Below are 12,885 nucleotides of genomic sequence, written 5' to 3'. Positions count from 1 at the left end.
CTGCATTCATGAGATGATATTCACATAACCATGTGATTAATTATATAGGGCTTTTGAGTTTCTTGTCATATGACCTTCACTAGGGCTGTATCACCCTGTAACACCCTCCATTCCAGAAAAAAAAAATTACGCCTGCTTTGAAAAAAGTTTCAATAACGATATTCAAGAAATCTCTTTCCTTCGCTAAGTTCCTGTTTATAGTACTGAGCGGAAAATATCTGACGAAGAAGTCTATAAATAATTAAAAATGTCTGACACTGAACAAGTTGAAATTGTTGAAGAAGTTGCTGTTGAAGAAACTTCTGGATCCATCACCATTGAAGACGCTTTGAAGGCTGTCTTGAGAACCTCTTTGATCCACGATGGTTTGGCCAGAGGTTTGAGAGAATCTACCAAGGCTTTGGCTAAGGGTGACGTTCAAATGTGTGTCTTGTGTGACTCTGTTACTGAACAAGCTATCATCAAGTTGGTTGAAGCTTTGTGTAACGAACCAGAAAACAAGATCCCATTGATCAAGGTTTCCGATGCTAAGCAATTGGGTGAATGGGCTGGTTTGTGCCAATTGGACCAAGAAGGTAACGCCAGAAAGGTCGTTGGTGCTTCCGTCGTCGTTGTCAAGAACTGGGGTGCTGACTCCGAAGAAAGAAACGTCTTGTTGGAATACTTCTCTCAACAATAAGCGTATCATTGAATCATATATTATATACATATTAAATGAATGCTTGATGTTTTCTTAAACTATGATTTTGTAAGCCATTCATTTCCCTTTTACAAGTATTTTGTTCTATTTGATAATGATTTTCAGTGCAAGAACGCTGTATTGAATCTACGTTACTGGACTAGTACGTCAAATGTATTATGTTGTCCATACGTAAATAGTATTTATTTTTTATTTACTAAATACTACAAAACAAGGTATCCATTTTTATCATTTATTCTTAACATTTACAACTACAGTCAGAGCTAACGATTTTAATCTGCAGAAAACATGATTGAAGATTTTCTGACACAGTTAAAGATCGACCTTCAATAAATAAAGTAAAACTAGGAATATATTGATGATGAAATAATACATGATAACAAGAGAAAAAAAATAAGAAGTTAAAATAAAATAAATTGAACAAAAAAAAAAAAGGTAACTTGAATAAAATAATGCAATGGCTTTCTTTCCCCTTCATAATTTCTCTATGAACTCGCAATCACCGAACCCCTACTACCTTCGGTCCTATGTCAAAGTGTTGATCTTTGTTTGAAATTGAAAAAAAAAAATATGTCAACTGATCTCTTCAATCAACCGATTAATTTGTTTTGATGTTGGTTGATAATGATATCACGGATTTGATTAAGCGAAAATCGGAAGAAAAAAAAATTGGGAAACAATTATTTTCTCCACCATAATCTGGTAATTCTGGTCTTCATCATTTTCTTTTGTAATTGGAAGACACCGTACATTAAAGCTTCAGCAGTTGGAGGACAACCTGGAACGTAAACATCAACTGGGACAATTCTGTCACAACCTCTGACAACAGAATAAGAGTAATGATAGTAACCACCACCATTGGCACAAGAACCCATAGAAATGACCCATCTTGGTTCAGGCATTTGATCGTAAACTTGTCTCAAAGCTGGGGCCATCTTGTTGGTTAAAGTACCTGCGACAATCATGATATCAGACTGTCTTGGGGAAGCTCTGAAAATAATCCCCAATCTATCTTGATCGTATCTTGGAGTAGAGACATGCATCATTTCAACAGCACAACAAGCCAAACCAAAAGTAACTGGCCAGAAAGAAGACTTTCTTGCCCAGTTAGCGGCGGCATCCAATGATGTCAAGACATAATCCAAGGCATTGCTTGGTTCTATTTGGGAGACAAGAGGATCATTTGTTGGCAATTTATGTGGTGTTAACTGAGCAGCACGAGACGATGAGTTCTGACGATATTGTATTAAGGCAGCTGGAGAAATGGCCTTTCTGACGGTGAGGGAAGTTGATCTCAAAGGGACCTTTTGAAGAGCATTCTTAATGACAAAACTCATTGCTGCCGTGTTACAATTATTTCTGTTAGTGAAAGCAAAGATATACTTTTCTAAAGGTGGTATTGAAGAGATATATCAGATTGTGATTATTTTTTTGGTGTTTTTTCTCAATTGCCCAAATAATCATATTTCTGGCGGCGGTGATTGGCTTCTGTGCGGTTGTGTGGCCCTGGGTGTTGAGACCCTCCAGTATCACGATGCCTGTGCATACAGCTACAGTACAATGCATTGGGAAGGAAATTAATTCTCTTAGCTTAAGTTACACAACATTGGAAAACACTTGTCAAACTTTCTATACAAAATAAGTAAACGCTTCTAATTACCCCCAGTTGAACTGTCTGAGTTTCCACCTCTGCTGATGGTTCTTCAACATTTCGGGAAACAGACAAAAGCATTGTTTCAAAGCATTTGTCGCTGCCTGCTTCTTTGCTAGTTGGAACGCCAAATTCTTCTGAGGATTGGTTGCCGAGCCTGTTCCGTCCTTCGTAATGTAGGTTCCATCCTTCAATGACAACATAATTGTGGTTCGTACCTCGACGGAGTACGAGTAATTGACTTTCTTCTCTTCTTCCTCAGGTTTCTCTTTTTTCACTTTTGGAAGCTTCGCTTGTTCTTCTTCTTCCTGAAGCCTTAGAAGCCGTTCAATGTAATTCTCTTTTTTCAAGTCTTCCTCAATAATGACCTCCGAATTCACAACCTTACTATCCTCCACAATACTACTATTCCACCCATTGAATCCAAATACTTTATTGGCTGTGCTAATAACAATCTCCATTCTGACCCAAGACAAACTAAGCGCCATATCACCATCACTATTCTTTGTCCCGACAGCGCCGCTCTTCTTGAATTGATTTGGGGTGCTTTTCTTCAACTCCTCAAGAAACTCTGATATCTTTTCTGCCGCCCAATTAGTTGCTGGACGCTTTAGCTTTACTTCAAACAGGTCTATGTCATATTCCTGGGGTTTGGGAAATAGAACAAGTGATGGGCTACTCTTTTTAAATGGGAGTTGCTGCTGTCTTTGGACTCCTTCCTCTTTTTTTACTTTAGATGTACGGATATTGTTCATATTATCACCTATTTATTCTTCTTGGATCATCATACAGAGAAAGCAGATGATCATCAAACTATTTTTTTTTTTGACGTCAGTGTAAACATCCGCGGAATTGGTACTGGTGCAAAAGATCGAAGATGCGATGGACTGCTGAAAAATTTCTTAGGAAAAAAAAAAAAAAAAAAATAGAATATCTTCACCTGCAACATCTCTTGAAAGATTTAAAAGAGAACTTCGGCTCACATTTTAGTTTATTTTTAAAATGTCGGAAATTAAGGAAGATCCCACCGTTTTGAAGCGTCGTTCAGATGATAATGATGCGGCAGAAATTGCTGAAAAATCCGCCAGTAAGAAGATCAAGCTTGACCTTCAAGAACCTGAGAAGTTAGACGTTGCTGACGAGTCCAAATCATCTGAAGCTTCAGTCGCTATTGAAGAAAAAGAAGCAATTAAACCATCTGTTGTTATTGACAAATACATAATTTTACCTATTGCTACCATTGGGTGTGGCAAAACAACTGTTGCCCAGACTTTGCAAAAATTATATCCTTATTGGGGCCATGTGCAAAATGACGACTTACCTGAAGGAAGACATAAGCTTGAGAAAGAATGTTTGAAATTCTTATCGTCAGTCTCTGATGCTTCTAAAACCATTCGTGATGAAAATAACGTATTGTTTGTTGATAGAAATAACCATATGATTAAAGAAAGAGCCTCATTTTTTGAAAACATGGATTCCTTGAAGGCCGAGTTTTTTGGCACTGATCCTACAGTTGAATATAAATTTCACTATATTGCTTTGAACTTTTTGCCAAACAGACCTAATTTGTTGCAGGATACTAATTTGTGGGACCTCACTCTCGATAGAATCGTGAAAAGAGCATCGGAACATCAGTCCATCAAAACCGATGACAAGGATAGCCGTGCTAAAACTGAGGATATAATGTGGGGCTTCATTGAAAGATTTGAATCTCTTAACCCTGAATCTCTCCCTGATAAATCTTTTGAAGATATTTTAACTCTTGATGTTTATGGAGAAGGTGATAGCTCTAGAAACAATGTTGATATTGTATTGAAGCAATTGAAAGAGAAATTTCCAGAAACTTTGGATAGCGAGAAATCTGGTGCAGAAATTGACGAAGCATTCAAGGCTGCTCTTCAATATAAACCGTTGGTGAGAAAAGTGTGGCTAAGAGGTGGCAAGAGTGTTATCTATACAAAAAAGGAAAAAGTATACCGTGGCAAGGCTGTAGGTGAAGAAGATGTTGGAATTACCAGCTATGTGTCACCTAATCAATTAGCTTTTGCTGGGACCTTGAAACAGAGATATATGGATTTCTTAGTCAATGAAATTGACATGGATGGGAATGTTGTTCATTTGTTGGATGAAGGGTTCGTTACCGGGCAAAATAAGAAGCGTGAGAAAAGATCTCAGGATGGTTCTCATGATGCCAAAGTCAAAGAAGCCGAAGCGAAAGAATCAAAACCTGAAGACACAAAGGCTAATGATGGAGCCGTTAACGAGTCTAAAACTGCCGAAGACTCCAAAACCGCTGAGGAATCGAAGACTGAAAAATCCACGGAGGAAGAAGCTAAACCAAAATACGAAATCACTGATGAACAAAAATCTAAGCTCATTGAAGCATTGGGGGAATCTGACTTTAATGCTTTGATTGATATTGTGGTCAACCGCAGTAAAATGATGATCAGTACTAACAAATTTGAAAGCAAGCAACAGAGAACTGAATTACATCAATTGCTTCGTAATGCATTCAATGGGAAGTTAGAATCCATCACTAACTCTGATAACACCATGAAAATTGCCATCTCAAACAGAAATTCCAGAGGAAACCGTAATGGAAATCAACAAAAGGATGTGTTTGGCATTGGTCCAAAAAGATCGCATTTGCATTTTGTTATGTTTAAACAAAATAAGGATACTATGGAAGCGGTCAACATCATCGGTAAATTGACCAGAATGGGGACTAAGATGATTAGATATGCTGGTACCAAGGACAAGAGAGCTGTCACAGTTCAAAGAATGTGTATTACCGGAGGAGATGTCGGCAGAATTAATAGTTTGAATAAGACCTTGAGAGGTATAAAATTGGGAACTTTCAGTTATCGTGATGAAGGTATGAATTTGGGTGACCTTAAGGGGAATGAGTTTGTGATTACCATTAGAGATGTTGAAAAGGCTGGTGAAGATAATCAAAAATCAATCAAGGAGATCATTACCGAAAACTTCGAAGGGTTGAAGGAGCGTGGGTTTATTAACTACTTTGGGATGCAAAGATTTGGTACTTTTTCGGTGTCAACCCATGAGGTAGGTAAAGAAATTCTTCTTGGTAAATGGGAGGATGCATGTGAGTTATTGTTATCTAACCAAGAATTTGTATTACCAGATTCGGTTCAAGCAAGAGAGATATGGGAATGTACCAGAAACCCAATATGGACTCTTGAATTGATGCCAAAGAAGTGTGCTGCTGAAACCTCTATTTTGAGAACTTTGGCAGACAGTTATAGATCTACCGGATCGAGCAAATTTGAGTCAAATGTCTATTTCCAAGCATTAATGAAGATCCCAAGGAACTTGAGAATTATGTATGGTCATGCTTACCAAAGTTATGTTTGGAACTGTGTTGCCAGTAAAAGATACGAATTATTTGGTTTGGAAGTTGTTGCTGGAGACTTGGTTATCGATGATGAAGATAATGTCGCCAAGAAGGTTGAAGATGATGACGAAGAATTGGAAGGGGGTGAGGACATTAGAAAAGCCAAATACATTAGGGCTAGACCAATTACCGAGGAAGAAGTTAAGGCTAAAAAATTTTCAGCTTATGATGTTGTTTTGCCAACCCCAGGTTTTGATGTTGTTTATCCTGAAAATTCAGATATCAGACAAGTTTATGTTGATGTGATGAGTAAGGATGGATTAGATCCTTTCAACATGCAAAGAAATATTCGTGAATTTTCATTTGCCGGATCTTATAGAACTGTTCTTAATAAGCCGAAAAACTTGGAGTTCCATGTTAGACATTATGATAGTCCAACTGATGAACTAGTTGCCGATGATTTGCAAATGTATCAAAACTTCAAAATGGAAACTTTCAAAAGACGTGTCGAAGATGAAGTGAAGTACGAATTTGATGGTGCCAAAAGATTTTTACCTGAAATCGACAACAATAAGTCTAAATTGGCAGTTATTGTTAAAATGCAATTGGATACTTCTACTTATGCCACTATGGCTTTGAGAGAATTGATGAAAATCGATACTACACGTCGTGGGGAAAGTTTGAGCGTCAGAACTTGATTAATATTCTAATTTCATTATTTTAGATAAGTTAATATCATTATATATATTACAAGCATTCGATATCTTTGTAATTGACACAATTCATTTTGTTAATCCATTTTTATTTCTTTGTAGATGAGTAGGTCTTACATGTAAATGAAACCCTTCAGATACTGGAACTACCTACAGAGTCCAAAAAAATAACTTCGTGATAACCTATTTGTTTATTGATTTCACATTCTCAAACTCCTCCATATTCAACCAGCGAGAAATCAGATAATAACTAAGAAAAAAAAAATGCCGATATAAAAATAAAACAAAACACACTTTCATAAGAATCTGTATTATTGTTCATTGTAGTAGTAGTGAATTGTAAAGCAATGGGTTCTCCTGAACTAATGTCATAGGAATATTATTATTAGTATTATATTATTTTTTTTTCATGTTCCTTCTTCATCTTCACATCTTACAGTACCCAAGTCTCGGCAAGCAGTGACTGCATCCCTTCAATAAAAAAAAAGTATGGAGTAAGCACACTTAGTTGTTGAAAGAACCGGACTTGTATAATTGCCAGCCGACGGCAACGAATGGAAGAGCGAAACCCAAACCGAAGAAACCAAAGTGGATGGCAGCGTATGGGATCTTTCTGTTGTGGACCTTGAATGGAAGGTTAGAGTATGGACCTTCAGCATAGTGACCAGAGGCTCTGGTGGTGGTGGTAGAGAAAGCTCTCTTGGAGACGACGTTTCTAGCGGCAGCAGTGGTTTGTCTGGCGAACATTTTTGTGGGTGGTTGTGTCAAAATTTCGGTAGATCTATTAGTGGAATATTATGTATATAATCAATAGTAAATTCACCCAATAATTTTTCTAACAAAAATCACCAGGGGTTGCCCGTGCTTTGCTAACAGTAAGAGCGGAAAAAAAATAAAAAAAATCCTAAAAAAAAAAAATCCAAAAAAAATCGCGAGATATTCCAATCCCGCCACTGTGATTGGCACGGGGCTGCATGTCCAGAGAGACGATGATTGTGTGAGATGATTTTTTTTTCTTCAATACTGCTTTTAGAAGAGAGTTATTGTACTACAGCGACTTCAGCAAGAAAAATACTAAATAACTAATAACATCAACAATGCCAATCGCTCCTATTACTGGTTCCCTTAAGAGACGTGCTGCCACCGATCTCGTCATCGGTTTGGCCCTTGGTACCCTTGGTGGTAGTTGGTACTGGTGGTCTTTCCACAAGGGTGTTGTTTCCAAGCGTGAAGACTACTACCAACAATTGGCCGCTGCCAAACAAGCCGAAGACGCTTAAATGATATGATTCAAGGATTTATTTCTAATCTTCTATTACAGCAAATATTATAAAAAAAAAAGAGGAGTTTCTTCCAGAAATTTCAAAAGAACAATAAAAAATAAAAAAAGAGTGAGAAAAAGAGTGAACGATACAACAATTGTCATGGTTAAAAAGGTTATACCAAAAATGGGTTTTGAAGTAATATAATGGTAGACACTCATTGTGCACCGCTCTTTTGGTTGTATTTTGATGTCAAGACAAAGTTGTGATCTCATCTCATATATTATCATATTGTCATGTGTTTTTGGTTTATTTCAAGGTTTTATGTTATTTCACTTTTTTTTTTATCACCACTATTATTATTATCAATTCATCAGCTTCTTTCTTCTCATTACTATCATAAAGATGCACTCATAATAAATAAAGGATTTATTCATTTTCTGATCTGTGTTCTGTGGATTCGTTGAAGGAGAGCTTATTGTATTTCATAGAATTTTGATGATGTGAACGTTAGCAAAAAGGTCACAATACAAAGGAACTAAAGTTATTCAATAAGCATATGGCATGTATTATACAGTGTTGATAAAGAGCATAACACATTGATTAGAAACTTTGAACAGTATATGGATATCCAGCTTAACCAATATTCTATATTCTATTGTTTCTCAGAACTCTTCCGATCTCTCTATTATTCGATGATGATCCATTGTAAGTTGACATTCTTTGTTTACCTACTTTCATGTGGGCGCTTAGTCTACTAGCTATATGACCGACAGATTTCCCATTGCTCGTAGACAATCTCGATCTACTGAATGGTCTCAAGGGACTGGTCCCGCTATTTTCACTATTGGTACCATTAGAATTCTTCAGCTGATAAGGTTGCATACTATTTCTTGATTCTCGAACTTGTACTTCAAAATCACCTCCGCTCCCACTATTATCAGCCCTAAATTTCACTAGGTCTGGAAATATTATTGGGCGTTTATAATTATTACTAATCTTGTTATTATTTATTTCTCCCAGTTCATGACCCTCTGATTCAAGGGAAATGAATCTCGAAGACCCATTATTGCCAAAAACCGTATTGTTCACCGCTAAAAGACCCTCACCACTGCCGTTTCTATTGACATCGCCACCATTACGCACCATATTACCAGAAACAACCCCATAATTAATTCCTGAATTATTCTGAATATTGGTTGATTCAGCAACTTGATTATGAACTCTTGGTTGGCTCAACAGTCCATTGGGCTGTAAATTTTGGTGTTGTTGTTGCCATGTTGACATGGATTGACGAGCAAACATTCCTCTTTTAGTCGAGCTTTCTTTGACCATTCTAATAAAGGTATTTCCATCTTCACCATTAAACTGCTGCCGGGTATTATAGTTAGGAGTATCATTAGTTTTATCATATTTCTGCTGTTCGACTAATTGTTTCAAATCATGTTCAATTATTGAGCTATTACCAGTATTGATTGGCCTATTCATGAAATGAATAGATCTTGTTGGTGGGGCTTTAAGAGAGTCTCCATTTTCCAAACTTCGAACTTTTGCTCGTAAAATACTGTTATTTTTTTCTAAATCTTTAATCTTGCTGTCGAATAGGTTAGTATGATAGGAAGGAGTACAGAATTGGTTTATACTCTCTATTCGGAGAAAGAGAATGACACTTACCTCTTGTATTTCTCTATTTGAGTAATCTCTTCTTTGGCGGTAATTAATAATTGACGCTGTTTATCGACTTTTTCTAGCAACTTCTGTATATAACTCCTTTGATAGTTGACCATATCTTGCATCCCTACGTATTGGAATTGAGAAATTGCAAAAATTGTTTCCAACTGTTGCGGCAATGAGTTAAAGTACATTGCAATTTCCATGGGTAAATTATCGTCGATTTTTTTCAAAGAAACTCCTGAAGTCTGACAAATACCACAAGTGATTTTAATGTTGTTGATATCAATTTGATTCCCAAAAAACTGTCCTGCTTCAGAAAGAAAAAAAAGATGTATGTTAATAGTTTGTCCAAAAATGAAACCACGAATACCAAAAAAAAAAACAAAAAAAAAAACAACAACTCGATAGTTTATTGTGATCGCTCGAAGGTCATTATAAATACCTTGATTTGATAAATTCGTATGAGCATAACATAAAACGTGAGCACAACTCGTCATGTAAAAACCACCATCGTCATCGTCGCCTTCGTCGTTTCTTTGAAGGCTTGCATTAGAACCTCGTTTTAAATGGGTCTGTTTGCAAGATTGTTTGAAGCAAACCCCACAATGGATAAATGGCTGGCCAAAGTTCATGATTTGGGCTGTTGATTGCGGCGGTTAGTGTTTTATTAGATGGGACAATGTGAGAGGCGATTTCTGGTGGCGTCTTTACTACAACACCGCATATAGTGATATTTATAGCTGTTAATTCGCGTATGTATACCAGCAGATTCTTTGAATGATTGTTTTTTGCAGACTCAGGTTTTGGAATAAAAAAATAATAAATGTTGAAGAACTCATGTATATTGACACTAACGTATGTGGTGCGAATAGTAAAATATCAAAGAATAAAACCAAAATAACCCATGTTTAAAGAGAAATTAAAATAACAAAAAAATAAATAAGTAGAACATCTAATCTTGAATTACAGCTGTAAATTATTGCATCGTTTAATTAATTGATGACACTAGTGGACTCCCCCATCACCTGTATGGTTTGATCCGAATATTCAATAAAGCAAACTTAGCAAATACTGTTTGAATGTGCAACAGAACAAGAAGAGAAAAAATAAATAAATCAGAATCCAGGAAAGCAAAGTCATTGAAAATAGCCCTGGGTATTCAACCCATGGAAAGAAAAAAAAAAACGAAAAAACATTATCGCCATATAGTTTTATTAGTCGTATTCAGGCAGCTACTATGGAGCATAAGGAGGTGGAATGTCAGAAAGCACAGGATTAGAAGTAAAAAAATCAATTGCTCCAGTTTTTCTGTTTCCAACCAAGCCTTCATCGGATGAAGGAATATTATTGAAATTGGATAATTTTTTATAATATTTCGATGTGGCATATTCAGAGTTGTTGCTTGAGTTTTTATCCCTGGCTTTCTCATTCCTGATTTTGTCATTCAACTTCAATTTAATAGTAACTGTTTCTGGCTTGTTTTTATCTTTATGCTTAACCGGAGTTTTTGTGGCATGCGCTCCTTCTTTCTTGCTTTTAACTGCATTAGAAATGATCCCTTTCTTCCCTTCGGATCTATTGATGACCCTATTATTCAATCCTAAGGATAAGCTCAACATGGACTTATCATTCAATGGACTTCTGATATTATCCTTGTTAGAATTATCAGTAGAAATTTGAGTGATGATATATGGCCTCTTAACCTCTTGTTTGAAGTTTTTGTTGCTTTCATCATTATTCTTCATAGAGTTATCAATAGCTTTCTTGATTTCATTGGCCTTTTGTGATTTTTGCTGTTCGGCGTAGAGAGATCTTAGATACTCCACACTAGCGGATGATGAGCTCAAAGCCCTCTTTTCTCTCAACTTATGGCCAGTGATGTAGGAGTCTGAACTATTGGCGGAACATTCTGGGTTATCCAAATCTTCAATATCGTCAACGAGAGTAGCACTATCTCCCTCATCATTATCAGTGTGCGCCACGTCGCTACGCAAACCTGTCTTATTGAATGATACAGCAGTAATGTCACTAGAAGCATCATCATCATCTGCCTTTGGTTGTGATGACACTCCAGCCTTTTTCTTAGGACCACCGAGCTTAATAACTCTTCTCCTCGGCTTCTTCACGTGCTTATTGTTTGTCTGGTTTTTATTGTTGTAATTGATCAGTTGGTATTTGCTGACATCAACAATAGCTTTTTCAATGGAAGAATAGTCATGAGTCATATCACCATTACTTGCTGCGAATAATTCAATTGGAAGCCCGTTGGCATATTTGTGGTTATTGAATAAGAAGAACGAGTTCTGGTTTTTGATTCTATTGTGCACGTTAATAAATTTCTCAATGGTTGACCGCTGAATGAAATCTTTGATTTTTGGAATTCCAAGCGATAAAGATTGTCGAGAACCGCTTAATGTCGACAACCTGAGTAAATTTCCTGGTGATAGATCTGGGCCATCTGGATTAATGTCACTAAATAATACCACTTTCTTATCATTCTCCTTGTTAACCTTATTAGAGCCCCCATTTAATAACTGAGAATGTATATTATTGGTCCATCGTTGAGAAACTTTGTACAAAACATTTGGTAAAATTTCTCTAAACAAATCCCTAATCTGGTTTTCAATTTGAATTTGGAGGAATTTTCTAACCGCAGGAATTGCATCAAAAGTTGAAGAGACGTCGATATTCTCAAGAGGATCGTTTTTGAACACCAAAGTCAAACCTTTTGATTTATTAAACACAATAATAATTATACCTGATAACATTATTTTTGATAGCTTTAAATTGATAGGGATTTCAAACTTCTGATTCACCATTCCCAATTCAGGGAGGATAAAATCCGAGTATTTCGCCAACAGATTATTATGAAAAATGTTCATCGGGTTGGCCTGGATCTTTGTTGCCAAATTAATATATGAATCCCCCGCGTACTTAATTTTAAAGATCCCCCTGAACTTATCGGTATCCAAATCGCCAATTTCGAGGATTTCTACAATTGGCGCGTTATTACCAAAATGTAAGTCCTGTATCTCAATATCGGAGGCCAATATACTAGGTTTCTTGCCAGAGTTGAGAGCATCATTCAAAAGATCCCTGCTCCAACAGAGCAAGGATTCTTGTTCAAGAGAGTTCCAGTTGATATTAACCGACATCTTTAATTACCGAAAATAAACAAAGCAACCAATAGTATGTATTTGCGATGACTTTGACGGGCGGGTGCAGTTGATATAGGTGTTATAGAACGGAATATGAAATGAAATATGAAATAAAAATTTATTGCCTGCTCAGACAGTTGCCGATGACTGTGACATCAAAAGTATAATCGCTCAAAAGGAATAACATCAAAAATTAGTAACAATTTTTTTTTTGTTCGTGTGACGTATTACCCTGCCTTGAAGGAGTGCTCAATAACAGATGTCTCAAAATTGTCTAACTGTATAAAGTGTCTCTTTTCTTTTTCCTGTTTTTTCTACCAACCATCGATAGCCTATTTTCCTAGAAAGTAGATATTATGGTTGTGGTTGGAA

At 36.5% G+C, this 12,885-nt stretch overlaps 8 protein-coding genes across 8 annotated transcripts; 3 read left to right on the top strand and 5 right to left on the bottom strand. All coding sequences in view use genetic code 12, as the record gives it.

The window, feature by feature from the left end:
* Positions 1-247: 247 nt before the first annotated feature.
* Positions 248-679, top strand: RPS12 (40S ribosomal protein eS12 RPS12; the record flags this gene model as incomplete). Its single annotated transcript, XM_064995256.1, has 1 exon — positions 248-679. The coding sequence occupies one exon, from the start codon at positions 248-250 to the stop codon at positions 677-679; it is 432 nt and encodes a 143-aa protein (XP_064851328.1).
* Positions 680-1,380: 701 nt separating this feature from the next.
* DASC09_016520 (NuoB/complex I 20 kDa subunit family protein) lies at positions 1,381-2,037 on the bottom strand (the record flags this gene model as incomplete). Its single annotated transcript, XM_064995255.1, has 1 exon — positions 1,381-2,037. One exon carries the CDS (start codon positions 2,035-2,037, stop codon positions 1,381-1,383), a length of 657 nt encoding a protein of 218 aa, XP_064851327.1.
* A 319-nt stretch (positions 2,038-2,356) lies between these two features.
* Positions 2,357-3,106, bottom strand: DASC09_016510 (uncharacterized protein; the record flags this gene model as incomplete). The annotated part of the gene is made up of 1 exon (XM_064995254.1): positions 2,357-3,106. One exon carries the CDS (start codon positions 3,104-3,106, stop codon positions 2,357-2,359), a length of 750 nt encoding a protein of 249 aa, XP_064851326.1.
* Positions 3,107-3,353: 247 nt separating this feature from the next.
* On the top strand, positions 3,354-6,404 carry PUS7 (pseudouridine synthase PUS7; the record flags this gene model as incomplete). Its single annotated transcript, XM_064995253.1, has 1 exon — positions 3,354-6,404. One exon carries the CDS (start codon positions 3,354-3,356, stop codon positions 6,402-6,404), a length of 3,051 nt encoding a protein of 1,016 aa, XP_064851325.1.
* Positions 6,405-6,923: 519 nt separating this feature from the next.
* COX8 (cytochrome c oxidase subunit VIII) lies at positions 6,924-7,166 on the bottom strand (the record flags this gene model as incomplete). The annotated part of the gene is made up of 1 exon (XM_064995252.1): positions 6,924-7,166. One exon carries the CDS (start codon positions 7,164-7,166, stop codon positions 6,924-6,926), a length of 243 nt encoding a protein of 80 aa, XP_064851324.1.
* Positions 7,167-7,516: 350 nt separating this feature from the next.
* Positions 7,517-7,699, top strand: COX9 (cytochrome c oxidase subunit VIIa; the record flags this gene model as incomplete). The annotated part of the gene is made up of 1 exon (XM_064995251.1): positions 7,517-7,699. The coding sequence occupies one exon, from the start codon at positions 7,517-7,519 to the stop codon at positions 7,697-7,699; it is 183 nt and encodes a 60-aa protein (XP_064851323.1).
* Positions 7,700-8,329: 630 nt separating this feature from the next.
* Positions 8,330-9,558, bottom strand: CST9 (SUMO ligase CST9; the record flags this gene model as incomplete). The annotated part of the gene is made up of 2 exons (XM_064995250.1): positions 8,330-9,275; positions 9,356-9,558. 2 exons carry the CDS (start codon positions 9,556-9,558, stop codon positions 8,330-8,332), a joined length of 1,149 nt encoding a protein of 382 aa, XP_064851322.1.
* A 1,032-nt stretch (positions 9,559-10,590) lies between these two features.
* MDM34 (ERMES complex subunit MDM34) lies at positions 10,591-12,510 on the bottom strand (the record flags this gene model as incomplete). Its single annotated transcript, XM_064995249.1, has 1 exon — positions 10,591-12,510. One exon carries the CDS (start codon positions 12,508-12,510, stop codon positions 10,591-10,593), a length of 1,920 nt encoding a protein of 639 aa, XP_064851321.1.
* Positions 12,511-12,885: the final 375 nt, after the last annotated feature.

Source organism: Saccharomycopsis crataegensis, assembly GCF_037102585.1.
Source record: "Saccharomycopsis crataegensis DNA, jcf7180000000073, whole genome shotgun sequence".
NCBI lineage: Eukaryota > Fungi > Ascomycota > Saccharomycetes > Ascoideales > Saccharomycopsidaceae > Saccharomycopsis > Saccharomycopsis crataegensis.
The sequence above is the reverse complement of the archived record's forward strand: the minus strand, read 5'-3'. Positions and strand labels throughout refer to the sequence as shown.